The sequence below is a fragment of the Oncorhynchus mykiss genome, chromosome 1 (genome assembly GCF_013265735.2).
Source record: "Oncorhynchus mykiss isolate Arlee chromosome 1, USDA_OmykA_1.1, whole genome shotgun sequence".
Lineage (NCBI taxonomy): Eukaryota > Metazoa > Chordata > Actinopteri > Salmoniformes > Salmonidae > Oncorhynchus > Oncorhynchus mykiss.
This window is the reverse complement of record NC_048565.1, coordinates 50649863-50676598: the sequence shown is the minus strand read 5'-3', so window position 1 is coordinate 50676598 and position 26736 is coordinate 50649863. Positions and strand designations below refer to the sequence as shown.

Below are 26736 nucleotides of genomic sequence, written 5' to 3'. Positions count from 1 at the left end.
TGGTACTCTATGTTCTGAATATAGACGAGTAAAATGTTGAAAGTAAATGTAAAACATAATTTCACTTTGTGACAGACAAAGGCAATGTCGTAAACCAAAAGGTTAACTGAAATATTTCTTGATAATTTTACTGAATATCCTGCCTTTCCAAAACATACATACACAGGGTTTAGCGGCATGACGCAAAGTGAGAGGTAGAAACAAAAGAGAGAACCCTTCTGAAAATACAAACAACATTTTCTCACGGGCTTCAAACTTGAAAAAAGTAAGACGAGTCAGAGGACACACGTGGAAGTGGTGTAACTAACTGGTATGTGTGTTTTTTGACTCCTGGGCATGGATGAAGATTCCATTATTCCAAAATCCTTATGAGAATGGCAACTGTGAATGTAACCGACAGAGAGAGGCTGTGTCCCAAATGACGCTCTACTCTCTATTCACTGCATTACTTTTGACCAGGGCCCATAGGGTGCACTAAAAGTTGTGCACTATGTAAGGAAAAGAGTACCATTTGTTATGCAGAGAGAGAGAGTAAGGCTGGTTGAGTCCCTGCTGTATATGACAGGACCAGACTCTGAAGGGAAGGGAGTCCCCTTGTGAGTCAAGGCAGGCAGACAAGTAAGGTAGCGAGTGGGAAGATTATAGATGGTGAAGGTCCTGTCTGAAAGGGGGTAGGAGGCCCTGAGTGCAGGATTCACTCGGCATGCATACCCCTCTACTAGATATAGAACATGCTCCGTTTAAAAAAAAAAACACCACACATGGGATGTGGCTCCTGGGTCTCTTTGTACAATTGTCGTCAGCATCATCATAATCATTGTCATCGCTACAACCAGAGACAGAGTGCATCTGGAGTACAAACAAAGAAAAATACATATACAGTTGAAGTCAGAGGTTTACATACACCTTAGCCAAATACATTTTAAACTCAGTTTTTCACAATTCCTGACATTTAATCCTAGTAACAATTCCCTGTCTTAAGTCAGTTAGGATCACCACTTATTTTACGAATGTGAAATGTCAGAATAATAGTAGAGAGTGATTTATTTCAGCTTTTATTTCTTTCATCACATTCCCAGTGGGTCAGAAGTTTACATACGCTATATTAGTATTTGGTAGCATTGCCTTTAAATTATTTAACTTGGGTCAAACGTTTCGGATAGCCTTTCACAAGCTTCCCACAATAAGTTGGGTGAAATTTGGCCCATTACTCCTGACAGACATGGTGTAACAGAGTCGTTTGTAGGCCTCATTGCTCGCACACACTTTTTCAGTTCTGCCCACAAATTTTCTATGGGATTGAGGTCAGGGCTTTGTGATGGCCACACCAATACCTTGACTTTGTTGTCCTTAAGCCATTTTGCCACAACTTTGGAAGTATGCTTGGGGTCATTGTCCATTTGGAAGACCCATTTGCGACCAAGCTTTAACTTCCTGCCTGACTGATGTCTTGAGATGTTGCTTCAATATATCCACAACATTTTCATGCTTCATGATGCCATCTATTTTGTGAAGTGCACCAGTCCCTCCTGCAGTAAAGCACCCAAACAACATGATGCTGCCACCCCCGTGCTTCACGGTTGGGATGGTGTTCTTCGGCTTGCAAGCATCCCCCTTTTTCCTCCAAACATAACGATGGTCATTATGGTCAAACAGTTCTATTTTTGTTTCATCAGACCAGAGGACATTTCTCCAAAAAGTACAATCTTTGTCCCTATGTGCAGTTGCAAACCGAAATCTGGCTTTTTTTAGGGTGGTTTTGGGGCAGTGGCTTCTTCCTTACTGAGAGGCCTTTCAGGTTATGTCGATATAGGACTTGTTTTACTGTGCATATAGATATTTTTGTACCGGTTTCCTCGAGCATCTTCACAGGGTCCTTTGCTGTTGTTCTGGGATTGATTTGCACTTTTCCACCAAAGTAGAGGTATGAAGGCTGCGTGGTCCGATGGTGTTTATACTTGCGTGCTATTGTTTGTACAGATGAACGTGGTACCTTCAGGCATTTGGAAATAGCTCCCAAGGATCAACCAGACTTGTGGAGGTCTACAATTTTTTTTCTGAGGTCTTGGCTGATTTCTTTTCATTTTCCCATGATGTCAAGCAAAGAGGCACTGAGTTTGAAGGTAGGACTTGAAATACATCCACAGGTACACCTCCAATTGACTCAAATGACGTCAATTAGCCTGTCAGAAGATTCTAAAGCCATGACATAATTTTCCGGAATTTTCCAAGCTGTTTAAAGGCACAGTCAACTTAGTGTATGTAAACTTCTGACCCACTGGAATTGTGATACAGTGAATTTTAAGTGAAATAATCTGTCTGTAAACAATTGTTAGAACAACTACTTGTGTCATACACAAAGTAGATATCCTAACCGACTTGCCAAAACTATAGTTTGTTGACAAGAAATTTGTCAAGTGGTTGAAAAACGAGTTTTAATGACTCCAACCTAAGTGTATGTAAACTTCCGACTTCAACTGTATATCCACAAGTACAAATCCTCCTCTTCATCCTTAACTTTGTAAACATTTAGAAAGAGACCGTTGGTGAGACAAAAGTGGGGTTGAGAGGAAGAGTAGGGCATAGAAATAAGAGACAGAAATGTACTTCTGAATGGTTCTTCACAGATTGGATGCTGCTCCTGGTTGGTCAGTTCTAGGCACTCTCCCACTTCCTGGGTCAGACCAGTAAACTGTGTCCTCTGACATCTCATGGGAAGTCCTTCCTGAGGGACACTTTAAATAGAAGCAAAATGCCTTGCTGTCCTTTCTGCAGAGAGGAAGTCAGAATTCACAAAAGTGCAACAAGAGAGTGGAAATGGCGGTTGGCTTCTTCGGACCGCCATTGTCAAACTCCAGTGAGGAAGAAGAAGCAAGAAAGGAAGAGGCTCCGGAGGAGGCTTACCCCTCAGATTCGGCTGACCCGTCGGGTGAGGAGGGGGTGCACGGCGGGGGCAGGGTTGTAGGCAGGGGGGCAGAGGCCTGGTTTGATGCACCTGGTTCTCATGTAGGAGAGGAACTGGTCAGGGATCTCAGCCAGGACCTCCTTGGCCAGACGGGCCATACTCAGAATGTGGTTCCCCCTGCGGTCGATGTAGTCACGGAACGGAACAAACTGGATGGAGAAAAGGAAGGGGGGCAGAGAGAAAGGACGGAGGAGGTGAGGAGGAGAAGGAATGGGGGGGAACAGGGAGGGAACGAGTACAGTAATTCCGTTAGAAAAAGACAACCATGAATAGAGAGGAATATAACGAATACAGAGGCGGTATAGAGGAGGAAAAATAAAGAATACAAGTGAATTTATGGGATAATGACAATTACATATGTGTACATGACATTCTATTGATTAATTCTAGAATGTAAGCCTATTTCCATTGACACTGAAAGTCTGCTTTCATATATGCTTGAATTCTATAGGCATGCAGAGACGCACAGAGGAAGCTCTATAATACCTGAACAATGTCTCTCTCGGCGAACCTCCCTTGGGATGAGATCCTCTCTTCATCTCCATCAAGCTCAATCATTTCTGAGGAGAAGGAAAGCGAGAGAGAGACACACCGAGAGATGGACAAAGAGAGAGAGAAGCACATCGGTCATCCATGCCCACGTCAGAACAAAACAAACGTTGACATGTCAACATCGTCAGAGCCAAGGAGCACGACACATCGTAGGCTACACCTACTGTACTGTTGTCCGTGTGCACTGACCACACACACACACACACTACATTACAACAGGGAGCCAAGCTAGCGCGCTACACAAGATGACAGTGTTCCTTCGCCTGCCGTGTAGTTTGAGTACAGAGAATGTGTGTGTAGAGTGGTGAAATCCTGGGTTGTAAGTTAACATTGCGCGCTGCTAGGTGACTGAGTGATGCGGGTGTGGTGACGTACGTGCTGGGATACGTGTAAAGGAAAGCAACCATGTCCCTCCCTGTGCCACTGCACATCATGCTACGGTGCACATTGACTTTATGAGCGTGATAATGTTTAATACCCATTGACTTTAGAGGCTAATTGCTCATAAGGAATGAAACGTGTTTATTATGGAGTGTTTTATGAATTGTAAACATCTCTTTCCAATATTAGGAGAGGAGAGGACTTGATCTGTTCTGAAATAAAAGGTGAATGAAAATTAGGACAAATTACTGTAAAATATCACAAATGAGTATCGCCATTTAGAAAGACATAAACAAAAGTGCCGGATGGGAAGCAAATGAGAGAGAGGGAGAGGAAGGAAAGAGCAAGAGAGAAAGGGAAAAGAGAAGAGATGGATAGCCGGGTGAGGGGCCCAAAAGAGAGGGAGTGGAAGGAGAGAAGCAGAAGAGGGAGAACTGGGTGAGGGGCGTAATAATGGATTTAACGCAGAGATGAGATTAGAGAATACACATAGAAACACATATGTATGTACGCACACACGCAAGCACATGCACACACACACGCACCCACCCACATTTCATTATTCCTGTCTTACCATTAAATTCTGCTGGTCCAACTCCGACAATTATAATTGACATGGGCAAAGTAGCTGCCTTTGGATGTGTAGGGGGGAAGAGAGAGAGAGCGAGGGGGGAAGAGAGAGAGAGCGAGAGAGAGAGAGAGAGAGAGAGAGAGAGAGAGAGAGAGATCATAGAGAGGAGACAGCGAGAGAGATGTTTCAAAAAAAGAGAGCCTGAGGAAACAAGTTTGTTCTCAACGCCAGTGTCAATAACCATCGTTATCTAAAATCGCCACAGGTTGTCAGAGAAATACTCCCAATTAACATACTCCCAATTCATTTACACTAAGTACTGTAATAGCCTGCCTACTTCTCATATAATGGTACACTAGAGATCGACTGTCATAAGACGGACAAAGTTTTTCAACTTCTGCCGAGCCTTTATAGGACTAACTATTTGTGAAAAAGTAGAATAATCTGTCAAACCTTTGTAGGAGTAATTACTAAATTAGCACCTGTAATTTCATGTATGTACAACTTGTGTCTAAACCCCAGCCAGCCTGACAGCTTATAAATGAAGCTTATTTCCATCCTCTCCCTCAGCGGATGCCTATTGCATTGTGGGTCGAGTGGGTTGCCATTCGCCAAAGGCGGAATGAGAATGATAGATGTTATCACTGTGTTTCATAACTTTTTATTGCCATTTAGGTGGACATTAAATTGGCAGAGATATGAGGAACATCTATTTTGGGGGGTTGCTTGGCACTCAATGTTCTCATATCTTACTCCGCAATCACATTTACAAGGATGCATGGAAACTGGTGTAACACAGAGTAGCGATTCTGTTTCTATGTAACACCATTTTGGAATCAGGGCATTCCAAAACAGCATTTAACAACGGAGACAGAAAAACACACCAAATCAGGTGTGTCAAACTCATTCCACCGAGTGACTAGTGTCTGCAGGTTTTTCGGATATTCCTTTCAATTAATCCCTAGACAACCAGGTGAGGGGAGTTCCTTACTAATTTGTGACCTTAATTCATCAAACAAGTACACGGGAGGAGCAAAAACCCACAGCCACCTGGCCCCTCGTGGAATGAGTTTGACACCCCTGTCCCATAAACAATAACAATATCAACGTTGGGTCCAACCAACTATATCTAGGACAGTCCCAAGATACACGTTTACAATGGACATGTTTCAAACACATTTGAAGTCCTAGGACTCCTTTCCTATGTTTACAGGTCTGGTGGCATACTGTAAATGTTGGGAGATAATAACGTTGACATGTACGCACGTTTACGATGGACTCCTTGGTCTGGGCCATGTCGGTGATGACGCCGTCCGAGATGATAAGGAGGATGAAGTACTGGGAGCCATCTTTGACTGATTGTGCATACCTGGAGTGGGGGGAGAGAAAGAGAGAGAGCAGAGGAGAGGAGAAAGAGAGAGGTTGGTGGGAGGAGAAGAGAGAGGAGAGCAGGATGAGATGCACTGGGCAATCAATAAATCAACCCATTAAATGTATTTATGAAACGTATTTTGTGTTAGCTCTTTCATTCATCTAATCTGCTCTCAGGCCTGTAACTCTAGTCATTTGTTTGGCTGATGTTGAGGCCCATATCTTGACTATAACCCTGGGGGGTGTTCCCCACGGTTTAATAATGTTACCATTGACTTGTTACCAAGTCTTGGGCTTTTGGGCCAATGCAACAGACACGCACACACTGCACGCTCTCTGAGTGACAAATTAATACAGCCACAAGTATTGGGAGAATTACTGTTTCGTCTGACACTGGAGCCGCTTATTTGTGTGAAAATGATTTCCCTCAGTGTGTTTTGGTCACACAGAAGATAAATGAGCTATGAACGGCGAAGCTATTCTTAGGCCACGTGGGCGGACGGATCACACCGAGAAATAGACGGGATTGGAGGGGCGAAGAGGGATGGAAGAGAAAGCTTGTTACAGTCAATCTTGTGTGTGTGTGTATAGATGACTGGGCAAGATTTCCCAATAGTGAATACCAAGTAGAGCATGTACAGCACAGGGACAATGCACTCTACGGAGAGACACCAAGTCCAGTTTTCTGTTTGGATAAAATGACCATTAATCAACCATGTGGATAAGGCGACGCTCTCTTCTTCTCCAATAGTGTCTGTCTACTGGTCGATGGTACAAAGCCTTATTGGTTTTCAAAACTAACAACTATTCTCTCTGTATGCAACGCTGAATTAATAGCTTTGAACAACTGCCACAAAAGGACCAGCTGACATCATGTCAGTGATTCTCTCGTTAACGCAGGTGTGAGTGTCGACAAGGACAATGCTGGAGATCACTCTGTCATGCTGATTGAGTTTGAATAACAGACTGGAAGCTTCAAAAGGAGGGTGGTGCTTGGAATCATTGTTCTACATCTGTCAAACATGGTTACCTGCAAGGAAACACATGCCGTCATCATTGCTTTGCACAAAAAGGGCTTCACAGGCAAGGATGTTGCTGCCAGTAAGACTGCACCTAATGCAACCATTTATTAGATCATCAAGAACTTCAAGGAGAGCGGTTCAATTGTTGTGAAGAAGGCTTCAGGGCGCCCAAGAAAGTCCAGGAAGTGCCAGGACTGGCTCCTAAAGTTGATTCAGCTGCGGGATTGGGGCGCCACCGGTACAGAGCTTGCTCAGAAATGGCAGCAGGCAGGTGGGAGTGCATCTGCACGCACAGTGAGGCGAAGACTTTTGGAGGATGGCCTGGTGTCAAGAAGGGCAGCAAAGAAGCCACTTCTCTCCAGGAAAAACAGACTGATTTCTGCAAAAGGTACAGGGATAGGACTACTGAGGACTGGGGTAAAGTCATTTTCTCTGGTGAATACCCTTTCCGATTGTTTGGGGCATCCGGAAAAAAGCTTGTCCGGAAAAGACAAGTCCTGTGTCATGCTAACTGTAAAGCATCCTGAGACCATTCATGTGTGGGGTTGCTTCTCAGCCAAGGGAGTGGGCTCACTCACAATGTTCCCCCATTAATTTTTTTTGTACCTTTATTTTACTAGGCAAGTCAGTTAAGAACAAATTCTTATTTTCAATGACGGCCTAGGAACAGTGGGTTAACTGCCTGTTCAGGGGCAGAATGGTAGATTTTGTACCTTGTCAGCTCAGGGATTTGAACTTGCAACCTTTCGGTTACTAGTCCAATGCTCTAACCACTAGGCTACCCTGCCACCCCAATAAAGAATGGTACCAACACATCCTCCGAGAACAACTTCTCCCAACCATCCAGGAACAGTTTGGTGACAAACAATGCCTTTTCCAGCATGATGGAGCACCTTGCCATAAGGCAACAGTGAAAGGTACAAAAAAAATTAATGGGGGAACATTGTGAGTGGCTCGGGGAACAAAACATCGATATTTTGGGTCCATGGCCAGGAAACTCCTCAGACCTTAATCCCATTGAGAACTTGTGGTCAATCCTCAAGAGGCGGGTGGACAAACAAAACCCCACAAATTCTGACAAACTCCAAGCATTGACTATGCAAGAATGGGCCTCCATCAGTCAGGATGTGGCCCAGAAGTTAATTGACAGCATGCCAGGGCGGATTGCAGAAGTCTTGAAAACGAAGGGTCAACACTGCAAATATTGACTCTTTGCATCCACTTCATGTAATTGTCAATAAAAGCCTATGAAATGCTTGTAATTATACTTCAGTATTCCATAGTAACATCTGACAAAAAATATCTAAAGACACTGAAGCAGCAAACTTTGTGAAAATTAATATTTGTGTCATTCTGAAAACTTTTGGCCACGACTGTAGATTGATGAGGAACAACATTTAGTACATTTTTGAAACCTGTAATGTAACAAAATGTGGGAAAAGGGTCCGAATACTTTCATGAATGTGTGAAATGCTTGATAATGTATGTGATATCAACAGACTTCAATTTTGACTGGCTTTCATCAACAACAACAAAAATAAACTGTAACCAGTGCCTGCAACCTGGTTTGGTTTATAAGTCAACCTACCAGGGTAGTTACAAACAGCACAGGAATTAAATCATGAACATGTATTAATCACATCTTTACTAATCCAGCAGACATTTGCTTTAAAGCTGTATCAAATCCATCGGAAGTAGTGATCACAATATAGTAGCCATATCTAGGAAAACCAAAGTTCCAAAGGCTGGGCCTAATATATAGTGTATAAGAGGTCATTCAATAAGTAATAACATTACAATAATATTTGCTGGTCTGTGGTTTGCACTTGACACATTTATGAAATTGCTTACTCCAGTTACTAATAAGCATGCACCAATTAAGAAAAAGACAGTAAAAACTGTTAAATCCCCGTGGATTGATGAGGAATTTAAGATGGGGAGAAATATGTCCACAATAAAACACTATCATCGAGGCAGGTCCTACAGGCTCTAGTTTGGTCACACCTGGACTACTCTTCAGTCGTGCAGGTAGGTGTCACAAAGAGGGACTTAGGCAAATTACAATTGGCCCAGAACAGGGCAGCATGGCTGGCCCTTGAATGTACATGAAGAGCTAACATTAATAATATGCATGTCAATCTCTCATGGCTCAAAGTGGAGGAGAGATTGACATCACTACTTGTTTTTGTAAGAAGTGTTGACAAGCTGAATGCACCGAGCTGTCTGTTTAAACTGCTAACACAAAGCTTGGGCACCAATCTATACCCCACAAGACATGCCACCAGAGGTCTCTTCACAATCCCCAAGTCCAGAACAGACTATGGGAGGCGCACAATACTACATAGAGCCATGAGTACATGGAACTCTATTCCACATCAGATAACTGATGCAAGCAGTAGCATCTGATTTTTAAAAAACATATAAAAATACACCTTATGGAACTGTGAAGACACACACACACACACACACACACACACACACACACAGTGGTGTAATGGTGTAATAATGTAGTGGTGTAATAATGTTATATGATGTACTGTTTTATCTTTTGTTTTATGTGTGATGTAAATGCCTTAATGTGTTTTGCCCCCAAGAAGAGTAACTGCTGCCTTGGCAGGAGCTAATGGGGATCCTTAATAAATATACAAATACATGGCGGGTGGTTCTGAGTGTATTGGTGTGTGTGTCTGTGTGTTGTCTGTGTGTGTGTGTGTGTGTTGTCTGTGTGCGCATATGCATATGTATGTATGCATGTGTGTATGTGTGCAAGTGTTTGTGTGTGTGTGTGTGTGTGTGTGTCTGTTGTCTGCAATCATGCGTACGTGCGTATGCATGTGTGTCTGCATGAGTGTGTGTGTGTGTGCGACCTACCTGGCCACGTGGTTAATGACAGGGGAGAAATGTGTGGGACCATAGAGTCGAACAGACTTAAGGCTTTGGTAGTAAGCCTCCATCACCCCCTCTATCCCACTGCAGTACGGATTCTGGGGGTTCCCATTCTGCACAGACACACAAAGAACAAACAATGTAGGAATTAATTAATTGGTTATCAATTCATCACATTTATTTAAAAACACATTGCATAACAGCAGTTATCTCAGTGTTTTTACAAAAACCTGACCTATACCCCAAACAGCAAGCAGAACATACAAGATCAGTAAATGCATAAACCACTTTTTAACTCTGTAGTGTCAAGTAACAACTTTGGGAGAACACCATATAGTCTTGGATTTCACCTTGCAATTATGGTGAGATTAACATGCATTTCGTGCTTTCGTGCTAATTGTCTTGTACTGTATGCAATGTGCATAATGTAAACTATGTTGTGTCCTGTATAATAGAGTTTCCCAGTAAAGTGAAGTGGGAGAAAGCCATCTTGACCCTAGCTGCTTTGGTTGGCCTCCCGTGAGCATGGAGAAGACAGCCACTCTTTGCTTTGCAAATGGAACTTGGGTTAATTCTGCCTCTATTCTTCCTCTTCTACTTTATCCAACCTTCTCTCCTTCTCTGTCCTATACTCCCCATCTCTTCTTCCTTGTCCCTCTAGTGTCTCCTCTCCCTCCATCTCCCCCCATGTATCACCTTGCTAAAAGGCTGACTCAGTAAATCCTTAATGCTTAGATGAACTCTCCTTGAGCATTACCCAACTGAGCAGCTGGAATGGCTGCCGGCGCCCGGGGCTGCATGGGCTTCACATCTGGACAGGAATTTATACGGTAGAGGACTGTGTATGCATTCCAAATGGCACCCCATTCCCTATATAGTGTACTACTTATGAACAAAGCCTGATACTTTAAATCAGAGGATGGGCTCGTTGTAATGTCTGGAGTGGAATGGGCACCATGTCTTTGATACCTTTCCATTCCAGCCATAAGAATGAGCCTGTCCTCTGAATTCGGACCAGCGGTCCAGAACCAGGACGGTCGGGAGACTGGCAGGTTAAAAGGACGAGGGATGGAGGGAGATCACGTTTACACTTTGGTCATTTAGCAGACGCTCTTATCCAGAGCGATTTACAGGAAATATTAGGGTTTCACCTAGTAGGCCCGGCGATTCAAACCAGCAACTTTTCAGTTAAGGGCTCTCAACCGCTAGGCTAGGGTGTCTCCAGTTTCCTCACCAGAGCGAACTCGTGCGAGACCCGTCCGTCCGGGGGCAGTTTAGCTCCGAAGCCCAGTGCAGGGAACATCTTGTCACTGTCGTAGTCCTGGATAATCTCCCCTACAGCTCTCAGAGCCATGGCGTAGGCATTCAGCTGGTACGGACTCATGTAGTGTAGAGAGGTGGGCTGGGAGGGGTTGCCTGAAATCCAACAAAATACATTACAACTGAGCTCAGAGCTGCTACATCTCTCCTCAGGGTCTACATCAGAAGACAAGGGGTCAGAGACTTTTTCAAATTCATAGCCAAGGCAAGTTCGAATGATATGAAGCAGTTTTGTAACACAGACTTGTACGGTGTTGTAGCTAGATGGTTGCCAATTCAAAGTTGATGTCAAGAAGGCCTTGCTGCCACACATGCAAGAGGGTTCTCAAGGGCCGACAAGAGCTAAGCTACTCACCATTTGATGCTGTGAAATCAATTGCCACTGTGAAACTAATCTGAGTCCTACAACACAAAACAAAACCAGGAAGATATTAAAACATCACTCATGCGAGATTTGATTACACCATGACTCAACGTGATCTCACAGACTCAATTCATGGACAAGGGGGTTATAACTGATGTTTCCCGCAACATGAATATAGGCCTATGGGCTGATTAGTAATCCACTCATCCATGAGTTTGTTCCTCCTTTCCATTACCACACTAGTGATGTAAGTGAGCCCAGCGCTCGATAAAAAGGTTACGGTAGAAATCGTTCCAGTCAAATTCACATATTCCTATTGCTGTACTCACTCACATACAGCTGCTTGGAATGCAAAACGAGCAAGCCAAGTTGAATGGGTGCAACAACACAATCAGAAAGCGCATTATACAATAGAAAGCCTGTACTAAATGATTCACTTGTAAATGTAATGCTCATCTAGGGATTGTAGACATAAGGATAAAGAGTGATGGCGTATCCAATGTGTCCCTATTGAAATAAAACTTGAATAAAAAAAAAGACAACTTGAGAACGTACCCTCCTTTAATGTAATCCAGGAAGGTGAGCTCCATGTCCACCAGGCAGGACAGAAGGGTTACCTGGCAACACGTTTGGAGGTTACAAGGATACTTTTTGGAGTTTGAAGATGATAAACTTTATAAAAGTGAACTATCCCTTTAAAACACAAATCAAATCCAATTGTATTGGTCACGTACACAGATCTTCAGGTGTTATAGCAGGTGCTGCGAAACGCTGCAGTAGAATGTCTCCCAAATACAATACAAATACACAAAATCAAAAAAAAATAATCTAAACAAGAAATCAATAAATACAAATCGTAGATATATTAGAGTGAGCATGTGTCAGAATCCAGAATATAAATGTGGTGTGTATTGATAGTATATAATTTGGAAAAGAAAATAGCATGTACAGTAGTATGTACAGTATATTAGGATGAGCTATGTCGAGAATACAGTATATATTGTACATACACAGTGAGTAAACAACAGTATATAAACAGAATATGAGGTGACCAGCATTCATATATACATTGGGTGTTAGTCTCAACGTGCAGGGCTGAGTACTGGGCAGGTAGCCGGCTAGTGATGGCTGTTCAACAGTCTGATGGCCTGGTAATAGAAGCTGTTTTTCAGTCTCTCGATCCCGGCTCGGATGCGCCTGTACCGTCTCTGTCTGCTAGATGGTAGCTGAGTGGACAGACCGTGGCCTCGGTGGCTGAGATCCTTAAGATCTTCTTGGCCTTCCTCTGACAGCAAGTGCTGTAAATATCTTGGGGGGCAGGCGGCATAGCCCCCATGATGTGTTTGGCTGACGGCACCACCCTCTGGAGAGCCATGTGGTTGAGGGCAGAGCAGTTGCCGTACCAGGCGGTGCTGCAGCCCGACAGAATGCATCTGGTGCATCTGTAGAAGTTTGTGAGGGCCATGCTGCACATCAGGATTTCAGTGGAAATACAGTAGTATCATAATTATAACACCTTATTTAAATATGGCACGACAACAATAGAAGACTTGGCTAAAACACATACAGTAGAGTACTAAGCTACTAATTCAACTGTGACGCCTTTGAGCTATGAACATGCAAAAAATAAGTGCAGAATTACATCCATAGTATGCATCGCAAGTGGAATCCTACTCCCTGTATAAGTGCACTACTTTGACGAGAGCCCAGAGGGCTGTAGGGAATATGGTGCCATTTGAGACACAGGCATACAATCCCACTAAGACACAGCTAGGGTTGAAAGATAGGTGGCCTTTTCAAGTCAAAGAGTATTACAGGGTATGGACTCACTGTTCCCGAGTTGAGGTATTTCTTCTTCTTCTTGCCTTTCTTCTTTGGATTGACCACCTGCAGAGAACAGAGCATGGCTTGGTTCACTTTGTTGTGTCTCGTTGATCTTGAGTTGAACACAAAGCCAAGGCAACTGAAAGCCGGACTTAAAATGTTTTTTTTTTTTTCATCAATCAAATTTTGTCAAACCATTTTTGCCCTGGTGGCCACATTTGGTCTTCAATAAGGTCCAGAGGGTGCACTGAAAATGGTTATATTTCCTCACCGTCAAGATTTGCACACAAACAAAGTCCTCTATCCACCGTTTTGGGAATGTTCAATGCTCCCTGACTGTCGAGCTTTCATCTTGGGGATTTTTAGCGAGTTGGACAGTTTCTACACATTTCGACACAGTTTCAATTTGGTTGTAGTCATTTTAAAGTATGAGTCTGTATTTTACTAAAACCACCCGCATGCCTGATTGGACCCCCTCGCGGTCCAGATGTATGACACCCCTCTCCTAGACTCTGCAATACCACCCTGGAAGGCTCAATATTTGGGTAAACACACCCTTGTGGGGGTGTGCGTTAACGTGTGTGAATGTGTGCGTATGTACACCTGCTACAACATGTCTCACCTCGTAGCTGTGAAACTGTGACTGGCCTCTTGACATCTCTCTGTAGCTGGTATTGAATTCCCCAATGAAGTCATGGCTGGAAGAGTAAACACACACAGTGCCTCACACACCTGCTGGGATTTCTCTCCAGCTGGGATCGCCTTTCCAGGAACAGATCCAATGGTTTAAACATGACTTTTCAAAATGCCTTTGTTGCAAAAATCGGTACATTGTTACAAACTCCATCACAGGGTGACACAAAAGCATAAAGTTTGTTTGCAGTCATCTAACAATAACCTACATTGTGTCATGACATACATAAGCAATATTTCTGAGTGCAGACTATTCATGTGGTTGCCCCTGGGGCAATTACTATAGCAGAAGTGCAGATAATAAGTGAAGTGGGTGCGTGCGTATGTTTCTGAGACAGTACCCACCCTCCATCTCGGTCCCAATCATACACCTCCACTTTTATGCTCCTGAAGGAGAGAGAGCGAGAGAAAGAGAAAGAGAGAGATAGAAACCCCATTTGAAAAACGAATTAGTGTGTCTGATTGAAAATCTCTGCTGCTTAAAAGAGAGGTGCTCATCTGTGAAAGAGGATGGTCTGGCTCTAAGAGGGTGTGCTCTCAGAAAGGTGTCTGCTTTTGGGATTCAATGTACTAAAGGGAATGAACATTAAGGGTTACATAGAGAAAATTGGACCTCTCTGAAATGAAAATGGGTGGCCTTCCCTTCAGGAAAATATATTTTAACTAAACCCCCCCTGAAAGCTTGGGAAACTGGACCTTCCCTATAATAATTCAAACAAAGTGGATAACAGATAACATGTCTACCGATTACCCTCACTTCTTGGACAGACCAGAGACTTAAATGCAGTTTTAGAAACTGTTCTTCGTCTTCTAAGCGTTACATAGCATCGCAGGAACTTTTAAAGCGCACAGGGCTGAGGGTCAGAAGGTTGTAGGTTTGCAGACCACCGTGGACAAGAGTAGAGAGAACTCCTTTATAGTAAAAGCATTACATGAATCTATCATCGTATCAACGTATTAGCAGATCTGAGAAGAAAAAAAAGCCTTTTATAAACATTTCATACAATTCTTCGTAATTTTACATATTAGAGGAATCTTTATTTTAAGACCAAACAAATTACCGAAATTACAAACTAAGACGAGCACAAAGAGATAAGCCTGCGTGTTCATTTTTATCATATTTCTCCAATGCCAAATCTGTGTGCATTGTTTGTAAAAAAAACAGTCCATTTCCACCCCAGACAGAGTCGGCCTACTGACGCAGAAAAATGTAAGCATTAACTGATGGCTACTCTTCTTCGTGGCTTAACCCAACGAGAAAGTCACTTTTTTTCTCTCTAAAGCATGTCTGTATTTAAACATATTCTATTGTACAGAAAATGAATAGCTTAATTGATAGTGACAGAGTGAGATTACTTCCCAAGCAAAGTCAACCTCTGAATATCAAAGAAACTAAACAAGGATATTCCCATATGCATCAGAGTCTTTCCTGGGTATTTTGACGATTGTTTATAGCATAAAGCATCACGGACCAAAGCGCAATTATAGATCCCTTTATATAATCAGATCAGTTTAATTTTCTTCAACATCATAACAAAGGGTAGGGCTGTGTTTTTTTGTTGACATTTTCCTTAATAAAAGGTAGGCCTCTGGCATATCCTCTCATGCCACCTCAATTTGCGTCTTGGTTTTAATTTAACAGTCCTTCACTGACACGGAGGTAAGCTATTTAAAGTGTGAATGGTGGGTGGAGGAATTCACAGACAAATCGATAGATATAGCAGCCTAATTTTGTCTGTCAAACAGGTAGGCCTACCTCTTATTTCCTAAATAGGAAGAAATAGGCTCCAACACAAAGCCCTCTCGTTTCTATTTTCATTGCAAATTAGAGTGCTGCATTCCTCAACAATTACATAAATATAAACACATTCATAATAACACTAGAGAAAAATTGTGTTATGAATGTGACATTCTCAGTTATGGATGTGACATTCTCCGTTATGGATGTGACATTCTCCGTTATGGATGTGACAGGGTGCCAAAAGATAGACAGCAAATGATGACACATTTCATTCTAGATCATTAAATGACACGTTTTTATTTAAAATATGATATAATCACCTACCGAGTAATAGAATAAATATACAAAACTGAAACTGCATTCAAAGTTTTTTTTTTATAAGCTCATGCTTTGTATTAATCTCACATCCTTCAGTCTGCCAAATGCAGGCTCTATGAAATGGTACTTCCTCCCATTTGTCCAAAAAATGACATGGACTGGACAAATGGACCTGCAGCCACCCAAGCCTTGTCATCCTTGGCTGGCACGATGTACACACATTCTGTGTGGTCGTTTCTCCTCAAGAATTGCATTTCACCAGCATCAGTCAGTCTTTATAAGTTACCGGACCCAAAAACTGCATGTATATACACTGAGCATACCAAACATTAGGAAAACCTTCCTAATTGCCCTCAGAACAGCCTCAATTAGTCGGGGCATGGACTCCACAAGGTGTCGGAAGCGTTCCCACAGGGATGCTGGCCCATGTTGACACCAATGCCTCCCACAGTTGTGTCAAGTTGGCTGGATGTTTCTTGGTTGGTGGATCATTCCTGATACACACGTGAAACTGTTGAGTGTGAAAAACCCAGCAGCGTTGCAGTTCTTGACACAAACCGGTGCGCCTGGCACCTACAACCATCAACCAACAACCATCCCAATCAAAAGGCACTTCTGATTTTCTGTCTTGCCCATTCACCCTCTGAATGGCACACATACACAATGCATGCCTCAATTGTTTCAAGGCTTAAACATCCTTCTTTAATCTGTCTCCTCCCCTTCATCAACACTCATACTACAGTACCAGTCAAAAGTTTGGACACACCAACTCATTCAAGGGTTTTTCTTTATTGTTACGGTTTTCTACATTGTAGAATAATACCGAAGACATCAAAACTACTATGAAATAACACATATGGAATCATGTAGTAACCCAAAAAATATCTATTTTATATTTGAGATTGTTCAAAGAAGCCACCCTTTGCCTTGATGACAGCTTCACACACTCTTGGCATTCTCTCAACCAGCTTCATGAGGTAGTCACCTGGAATGCATTTCAATTAACAGGTGTGCCTTGTTAAACGTTTATTTGTGGAATTTCTTTCTTTCTTAATGCGTTTGAGCCAATCAGTTGTAGGGGTGGTATACAGAAGATAGCCCTACTTGGTAAAAGACCAAGTCCATATTATGGTAAGAACGGCTCAACTAGGCAAAGATAAACAACAGTCCATCATTACTTTAAGACAATGAGTGTCATTAGGTTGATGTCTCTCCTACGAAGGGTTCAAATTCTTAATTTTCGTTTATTGAAATGGTAAAAAAAAAAATATTTTTTTTGAATTATAACCTACCAGTGGCACAGGGTTAACACTTTCGTAGACATCTCTTGTCAGATTGTAAATCACCTCATGCTTGACAGCTGCAGTTCACAAGCATGCACAGGGCAGACTACACAGATAAAGGATAAAGGCCAATGTTGTCCCGGGGGGGGGGGGGGGGGGGGGTACCCGTAGTTACTCAAGGAAGTAAACAAACTCAGCATGACTGGTGAAAGTTTATGGATTTTTAAGACCTTGATTACGATGACGAATTTAAGACCTTTATTGTGTCATGTGATCCCATGCAATGCTCCAGTTAGCTGAGCAGCGCATGATTGCAGGTCATATGAGAATGTGAGTACACCCGAAATAGAGAAAGATTGCCCTCTACCTTTTTTGCGAACATAAAAATCCTTCGGAAGCAGTATGAAGGGCATGAATATATTTTTTTATCACGATCGTGTTTTGCAGTGATGCTGACATGTTATGAAGAGTCTAACTGTCACATCCGTTACCGAGTACTGACAACGAGAGAAAGGAAACCAATTATACATCACCTAAGCCCTTGATGAAAGTTAAATTTGCACAGAAAGTTTGCATACAATCATACACGAAATGTATCCATAATAACAGCTTTTCCTCAAAGACGTCAACCGAATCAAAGCAGTCTTATCAGTCTACTCTGGCCTGCTTGGAGAACGCTACACAGTGAGAGCGTGCGTAATTGTACATGCTGAACAGCTTTCTATCTATGGGACAATATCCACTTCAGGCAGCAGGTGTAGGAGAATGTGATGAAGAGGCTTGTGGAACCTTAAGTTCGCAAGGGGAGAAATGTCATCATGGACAATTTCTTCACTTCAACTGTCATTGGCTAATAAGTTGCTGGCAAAGACAAAAAGTCTGGCCGGCACCATGAACAAAGTGAGAGCGGAGCTCCCTCCCTATGCGCAAAATAAGGCACCTGCACAGCCGTTGTAGGCCTGCTCCACAATGGTGCTGAAGAATGACAAGGTGATGGGGACACAAATAAGTGAAGACCAGAAACTATTACGCACTACAACCAAACGAAGGTATGTCTAACTTTGTCAAGCAAGTGAAAGTTATGAACATTTTGTCAACTGTTAGCTAAATGAAATCCAACTGACGCCATCGTGTGAAGACGCACACAAGCAATGGACATCGCTGCCAAGTCCCTTTATGGAGTTCCTCTTTCCAAGGTAATGTACAGAACGGAGGCATTTATTCCTCTTATAACACAGTTGCCAAAGAAAACAATATGAAAGCACACATTTACCAGCAGAAATAAAAAAAATTGTTATGCTGTCAAATTCATACTTTCTAATCCGTTGTTTGCTCGATTATTTCTATATTTACTGACACAGTCGTTTGTTCTTTATTTTCCATTGCCATGCTCGCTGGCGACGCTCTTATCCCTTGCTTGCTAGCTAGCTAAGGCTAACACAGCCACAACCGCTGCAGCTAGAATAACAGCAAGGTAGCTGTTTTCTATTGACATTCATTTGGATGTATTCTTAACAATGAGCTGATAATGCCCGATTTTGCCTGGCATAGCTAGAAAAGTTTGCCTTCTCGTCAGGACACTCGTCAACACTGACTGTTAATTTTGTAACTCCCAAACCCGCATGCGGGAGCGTAATCATCGCCTGAAACTAATTAGCATAACGCAACGGACATAAATATCCCTAGAAAATATTCCTATTCATGAAAATCACAAATGAAATATATTGAGACACAGCTTAGCCTTTTGTTAATCACCCTGTCATCTCAGATTTTCAAAATAGTTTATCGATAGCCTAGCATAGCATTATGCCTTGCTAGCAGCAGGCAACCTTGTCACTGAAATCAGAAAAGCAATCAAATTAAATCGTTTACCTTTGATGAACTTCGGATGTTTTCACTCACGAGACTCCCAGGTAGATATCCAAAGTTCATTTTTTCCCAAAAGATTATTTTTGTAGGCGAAATAGCTCTGTTTGTTCTTCACGTTTGGCTAAGAAATCGCCAGGAAATTGTGGTCACCAAAACCCCCGAAATTCCAAATTAGCTCCATAATATCGACAGAAACATGGCAAACGTTGTTTATAATCAATCCTCAAGGTGTTTTTCTAATATCTATTCGATAATATATCCGTCGGGACAATTCGTTTTTCAGTAGGACCGATTGGAGTAATGGCTACCTAATTTCTCTCGGAGCCACCATGTGACCACTTACGCAATGTGGCCGCCTACGGCTATTCTTCAACAGAAATGCGTAAAACTATGTCACAATGCTGTAGACACCTTGGGGAATACATAGAAAGCGTAAGCTCGTTGATGGCACATTCACAGCTGAATAGGGACTCATTGGAACGCAGCGCTTTCAAAACCTGGGGCACTTCCGGATTGGATTTTTCTCAGGCTTTCGCCTGCAACTTCAGTTCTGTTATACTCACAGACAATATCTTTACAGTTTTGGAAACGTTAGAGTGTTTTCTATCCAAAGCTGTCAATTATATGCATATTCTAGCATCTTGTCCTGACAAAAATGAAAATACTGCCCCCTAGTACCAACAGGTTTTAATTACGAGATCGATTGCATATCAAACACTAGGCTAGAAGCTAGCTAGTTTGTTGCTAGCCATCCCGCCAATATGAAAAACAAATTCAAACTAGAAACGTGGGAGGATTTGACAGCTTTAGCGGAGGAGGGGACCGGAGAAGTAAATGTTCATCACTCATCATGTTAGGTCAACAGATGCTAAGTTTTTTCCTCGTTGGACCTCTGTTGCAAGTACGGTCTGCATGTGTAGGCGCATATTGCTTCATGATTGTAAGGTGTCCCAATATATTTTCAAATTATCCCATTATCTGGTTTTAATGTCCATTATAGAGTTTCACAATTTATCAAGGCCACTTGGTCCTTATAATGATGTTAAGGCTATTGATGCTTTCCTAATTTGACTGTGAGTCTTGACCATGCATCTTGGTGGTTGGAGTATTTTATTTTGTTGTCATAAAAAGATACTGTTACCGTGTTCCAAAACATATGCTTTATGTTTCATAGTTGCAACAAAGGCACTCTACAAATATATATTTTTTACATATAGCCTACAGTAACATACTGTAAATGAATGAAAACGGTAGTGTTATTTGAAAATGTTACCCACGGCCTTCATACACAACCACATAAAAAAATGTTGCGACAGCATATAGGAAATGTATGAATTACACTGTTAGAATGTTACAGTCAGAATGACTGCTCATTAGCTTGAAGGGGGGTGTAGCGTAGAAGGAGGAAGTCACTTCAAAGGGACTCTCTGCCATTCTCCTTTTTTATTTCAAAGCGTTGAATCTATGCATCTGTCAGATACTTGCGTCTAAGGAATGAGTTACCTGTCATAGTCTCCGTTGCACAGGGCCTTGACAGGGATCTTGAAGGCCTGCCACACTGGGTCCAGAGTGTTCTTCACCACCTCGGTCTTATGGCAGATAGTAAATCTAGAAACACACAATGGCTGTCAGGACCCTTTCAAGACAACATTGTTGTTGTTTTTAACTCCTACTTATTATTATAATTTTTTTTTGCTGTATAGAAGTCAAAACAACAGCAGCAGCAGCAGCTTCATGTTCTTATACAGGATACAGTGTGGCCATGTGGTCAGGGAGATCATGCTGCTGTTGTGCCCCGAAGCTAGCCATTTAAACTGCTTCAGTAAATATCCAGCTGCACAAAAGCCAAATGTGTTGAGTGCAAGATATGAGAGTCAGCTCGCATAAAAACATCTGCTGGGCAAAGCCAATGTATGTTTAACTCAGGCTCACCCTTTATTTTCCTTTCCTTTCATTTTATTAATTTCTCCTCTCATCCTTTCTTTCACGTCCACTCATCCCTTACCACCTATACTGTCTGTGCAAATGCTGGTTCGGGGAGGGGGGGTTTGAGGAGGAGGATTATTTAAGACAATGTTTGAAGACGTAGGGGTTTCAGATGTTTTCAGGAAGATGGGCAGGGACTCTGCTGTCCAAGATTAAGAGGGAAGCTGGTTCCATTATTGGGGTGCCAGGACAGAGAAGAGCTTGGACTGGGCTGAGCTGCCCTCCCTTAGGGGTGGGAGGGCCAAGAGACCTGAGGTGGCAGAACGGAGTGCTCGGGTTGTAGGGTTTAAGCAAAGCCTGAAGGTAGGGAGGGGAAGCTCCTCGTGCTCTATGTAGGCAAGCACCTTGGTCTTGTAGTGGATGCGAGCTTCGACTGGAAGCCAGTGGAGGGTGCATAGGAGCAGCGTGACATTGGAGAACATGGGAAGGTTGAACACCAGGCGGGCTGCGGCGTTCTGGATAAGTTGCAGGTGTTTGAGGGCACAAGCGGGAGGCCCAGCCAACAGAGAGATGCAGAAGTCCAGACGGGAGACGACTCTTGCTGTTCCGTAGGGAAGCTACAGACCTATTATCCACTGTGTCTGCCAGACCACTCACTCAAATATCTCTTATGAGCCCCTCCTTTAGGGTAGAATCCTCAAAACAGGTTCTAAATACTGTTGACATCTAGTGGAAGCCTTGGGAAGTGAAACATTACTAATATCACCCTGTATCTTCAATGGGGGCTGAATTGAAAAACTACAAACCTCAGATTTCCCACTTCCTGGTTGGATTTCCCACTTCCTGGTGTTTTCTATCCAATACTAACAATAATATGCATATATTAACATCTGGGACAGAGTAGGAGGCAGTTCACTCTGGGCACGCTATTCATCCAAAAGTGAAAATGCTGCCCCCTATCCCAAAAAGGTTAAAGGTCTTACTCAGATCGGCTACGGCGAGCGTGATCACACAGTCATCCAGAACAGTTGCTGCTCTCATGCATGTTTCAGTGTTGCTTGCCTTGAAGCGCTCATAGAAGTCATTTAGCTTGTCTGGTTGGCTTGTGTCACTGGGCAGCTTGCGGCTGGGTTTCCTTTTGTAGTCCGTAATAGTTTGCAAGCCCTGCCACATCCGACGAGGGTCAGAGCTGGTGTAGTAGGATTCAATCTTAGTGCTGTATTTACGCTTTGCCTGTTTGAATGCTTTCAACTGAAATGTGTCTTTCGCATTTAACTCAACCCCTCTGAATCATAGTTGTGGGGGGCTGCCTTAAATCGATGACCACGTCATCGGCACCCAGGGAGCAGTCAGTTGCTGTTGCTCAATGGCAGATTTTTCCATCTTGCCAGCATGGGGATTTGAACAAGTGACCTTTCGGTTAGTGGCCCAATGCTCTTACCCGATAGGCTACCTGCCACCCATCACATAGTACAGTATACAGTATGCAAACAAACATGATTAGTGGTTGTGAATGAATCAAGTTTTCATTCGATTTTGTATGTAATAATAAATCAACGCTTGTTGTGATGACTTACGATCCGTCTTCGTTACTGCGGTAGAAGACCAGAAAAGGATCCGATTTCCCAAAGAAGTCTTTCTTGTCCAACTTGTTCCCACAGAATTGCAGCATCACTGACTCCTAGAGAGAACAGGTTACCGATAGATGGAACAGACAGACAATGAAAACCACAGCCTGGAAAAATAGTCATTTTTCTCTGTTTGCTCCCCCCCCCCTTCTAATTATTTTACATTTCATGACCTGTTTTGATTGACCGAGTCCCTTAGTATTTGGTGGATTATTTGTAGGAAAAAAGGCAACGAGTCATTGTTGTGCTCCCATGTAGGGTGTGTGGTATATGTATGACTGAAAAGTCACGGTTGAAAATGCTAAAGCTGTTCCATTTTCATGATGACTGTTCATTAAAAATGGAACACTTTTTTACACACAAAAACCACTCACCCTGCAATTGCTCAGCTCCTCTGCTCTCACTTTGATGGTACCACACTTCTTCCCTGGAATCCCACTGTTAAACCACAAAAGAGAGAGACTAGAATCATCACTTCTGGCAGCGTTTACTGTACATTTGTGCGTTGTTCATGGCTCTCAGTCCATTTTTGTGTTTTATTTTAGGACACCTTTATTTATACAGGTAAGTCAATTAAGAACACATTCTTATTTACAATGACGACTTGTCCGTCGAGCATCGTCAATACCTTCCTTGACAAAGATGAGGCCTAGCGTTTTGTGCAGAATGACGACAGAAAGAAATTGACCAAGTAAAAATAGACACATGAATGCCAGAACCCCAAGGCTTGATTTAGACTGGAGAGAGAGAGAGCAACATTGTTTTTCATTTGGCTAAATAGAGCTATATAATGTTGCTGGAATTATGCAATAACATGCATGGAGGAAAATAGATGGCAAATTGAAGTGAGTCTTTGAAATGCAACCGGGGCTCTCGGAGGCCCAGCGAGAGAAGCACTCACTGAAATGGACTGACTGGGTGAGCAGTGAGCACAAAACCTTGGCACTGGAGGGGAGGTGGGGGGGTAAAAGAGAGAGAGGGTATAGGAAAGTGAAGACTGGATAAAGAACACGAATGGCATTGAACTAACTCTGCAGTTCATACGAGTCCTTCCATTAAATTATCTACATAGTAGATATGGTTCCCTTTCAGTCAGTCAAATCGTTACAACACAGCTATGGGGAGTTCATACGCTAACGCCCTCTACTGAAGAACGTTAGAATCACACCTGAGAAGGCCAATGAACACCGTGCCTCACCGGAAGTCCGGCCTTCCAAGGGTGATAAACCCAAGGCACGAATTCATTTCTTCCATTCTTCTGCGCTTCATCTCGAGCTGAGCAGAACAATTTCACGTATTCTTTAAAAATAATGAACATGGGGAACGCGAAATACAAGTGTTTACTTCAACTTACCACTCACACTTAACGGACGTGCTCATCCTTCTGGACATTGCGTGTTAAAAGCTTGGTAACTGGTTTCGTGATTTTCCTGCTGAATCTGTTAGTTAATCTTCTGCGTGTTTAGCCTGGCTAATTGGCCGAGTAAAGTAACCAAAACAACGAAAGCTAACAAGCCGTGCTCGGGTTCAAGACCTTGTCTAAATAGATAAAAAAGATACTCACGTTTTGTCGTCTGTCTCGACGCGGTGCATGCTCCATCTGCCCCCCGCTTGGGTCAGCTTGTGTGCGGGACGGTGACAGTAACACTGGCTTGCACGCAGCTCCTTTGGGGAACGTGTGGAATTCTTATGGCTTCCTTTCACAGGTGCACGTACCTCGGGCTGGGTATGAGTTACGTGACCCAAGGATGATTTGGGGCTTTGGTCGGATTAAATATCTTGTCTCCCTGGGCTGAGGCACGCGAAAGCCGCCCTAGCTCAACCCGGTTGCTTTGCGATCTATCACCGGCTAAGGGAGGCGACTTGAAGGGAGAGAACGGTCGGTGGGCATGCCAGGCCGCCTGTACCCGCCTCGATTAAACACGTTTACCTCTCGTCCCAAAGATGGTCGATGATCAGTTCTTATGTGGACGGGATCAGGCTAGCTAAACAGAGCTGCATAGCGTGCTACCCACAGGGTAGCTGACTCGTCAAGGCGAGCTAGCTAGTGTACTGCCATTGGTGATTCCTGCCTCCCATTTTGGAATTGAGCGTGTAGCTCTCCTGTTTAGCATATGTAAGTTCTGCAGCTGCACCATGTCACTGCCCCAGTGTAGCCCACAGTATGCTTACATCTGGGACGGGAGAGAGTCATTAGGCAGCGCACAGATTGCACAATACCTGGGTCCAACAGGCTTTCCTGTCAGGTTGGAACTCTGGGTGGTCTGTCTTGGGGCATTTCATTTGGTGTACGCTAGGGTTGGCATGGGGTGTGAGTTCATATCCCTATAGCTGTGTTGTACGGAGTTGACCGACTGAAATGGAATGTATAGTTATGGCTATAACTAATGTTCCCTGTAGGAGGGAAATGAGGTACATCACCTGTTCGGCCCCGCACCGCCCAGTTCTGGGCTCGATGAACAGCGGGCGTTACTGAATGGAACAAACTTATCTGTGCCTCGGGATTATCACCTGTGGCTTCCGGTGAGGCACACTGTTCATTGGCCTTGTCAGGATTGGTTCAAATGTTCTTCAGTAGTGCAAAAACTCCCCATAGTTGTGTTGTACCTTGTTTCCCACCTTCAGAGAACAGTTAGTCATAACTGTACGTTCTCACCTATAGTCTAGAACGGGGACAATCTATACTTTTTTGGCTCAACTTCCCATTTTTAAGTGAAAAGAAAATATCTGGACCAGCACAGTAGGGTGGGTATCACAGGACAATGTAAAAAGGGGTATACCGGTCATGTGTAATAGTATAATAAATACTGCGTGACAAGTTCATGGCAGTCATTATTATCATCAGGATAAATTAAAAAATTATTATCTCAATGCCTGTTTGTGGTGTGCCTCCTAAGAGCATCTGTCTACAGCCAGCATTGTTTACTTCTGTACATATGCTCCTCCTTTGCTCTGCTCTTTATTTGTAAAATCTTCCTCCACTCCACTGAACACAAGTGCCACGCTTCTGACTCGGCCGTCTCTATGTAAATAGAGGTGCCACTTTAAGATACAGAGGACCGGCTGCACGCACGCACGCACGCACACACACACTAAGTGTAGCCTGAGATGATTATATAACTCAACAACAGCGGCACATTCTTATATCATCGTCTTGTGTCATTCTTCTGCCAACCCATTCAGCTGCGACAACCCATTGATTCATTCTGTATATACATTTGCCACATGCACACACGTGCATACACACAGACACACACAAACAGTCACACACTCAGTCAGACACCCGCAGGCAGGCAGGCACGCATGCACACACACAAACAATCATCTCAGGCAAACACACACACACACACACACACACACACACACACACACACACACACACACACACACACACACAGTGGAGTGAGGGCCACCCCTTACGGTTCACACATGAAGAACACACCCTGCTCTCAGTGCCTCAGGAAGAAAATAAATGGACATTCAAATAGCACCCTATTCATTATGTAGTGCACTAGACCCCTACCGGCCCAGGTCAAAAGGAGTGCACTCTAAAGGGAATAGGGTGCCATCTGGGACGCAGGTATTTTTCTCTTTGCACTTAAACCCCCCTGAGGAACCATTAGTGGAGGTGACAGAGGGGCTCCTAACACTAACAAATCTGTTTCAAAATACCAGGCCATATTGTACAGTATTTGACATTATACTGGAATACATCACTGAAGATAAAGCATGTATATTTGTAGAGCACAGCACAGGCCATAGTAGCCTTTTTTTCCAGAGCGGCCATATGCTTTTATTAAAAAATAATGTACAAATTTGCACTTCCAATTTGTGTAAGACTTCCCAGTTTGAAACTATTCATCACATTTAGTTGACAGTGACAGTGCATATTAATCAACATTTAAGTTATCTTCAATGTAAAAGTTAGATGCTAATGTTCATTTGTAGTTCCAGTTCAATTTCAACTCTAGTCAATTTGAGGAATCTCCAATAAGACTCCTGGCTCCTTGATAAATCATGCC

At 43.1% G+C, this 26736-nt stretch overlaps 1 protein-coding gene across 1 annotated transcript in view; it reads right to left on the bottom strand.

The window, feature by feature from the left end:
* Positions 1 to 2423: 2423 nt before the first annotated feature.
* Positions 2424 to 26736, bottom strand: part of LOC110524482 (copine-8-like) — a 73541-nt gene continuing 49228 nt past the window's right edge. The window contains exons 7-20 of the mRNA XM_021604185.2: positions 23089 to 23152; positions 22664 to 22767; positions 20664 to 20768; positions 14295 to 14336; positions 13879 to 13954; positions 13263 to 13319; positions 11988 to 12049; positions 11424 to 11470; positions 10983 to 11164; positions 9734 to 9861; positions 5736 to 5838; positions 4473 to 4530; positions 3452 to 3525; positions 2424 to 3114 (exon numbers count right to left, since the gene is read on the bottom strand). Coding sequence (XP_021459860.1) covers positions 2908 to 3114; positions 3452 to 3525; positions 4473 to 4530; positions 5736 to 5838; positions 9734 to 9861; positions 10983 to 11164; positions 11424 to 11470; positions 11988 to 12049; positions 13263 to 13319; positions 13879 to 13954; positions 14295 to 14336; positions 20664 to 20768; positions 22664 to 22767; positions 23089 to 23152 — 1309 coding nt within the window. The 3' untranslated portion in view covers positions 2424 to 2907. The remainder of the gene's footprint in view (positions 3115 to 3451; positions 3526 to 4472; positions 4531 to 5735; positions 5839 to 9733; positions 9862 to 10982; positions 11165 to 11423; positions 11471 to 11987; positions 12050 to 13262; positions 13320 to 13878; positions 13955 to 14294; positions 14337 to 20663; positions 20769 to 22663; positions 22768 to 23088; positions 23153 to 26736) is intronic.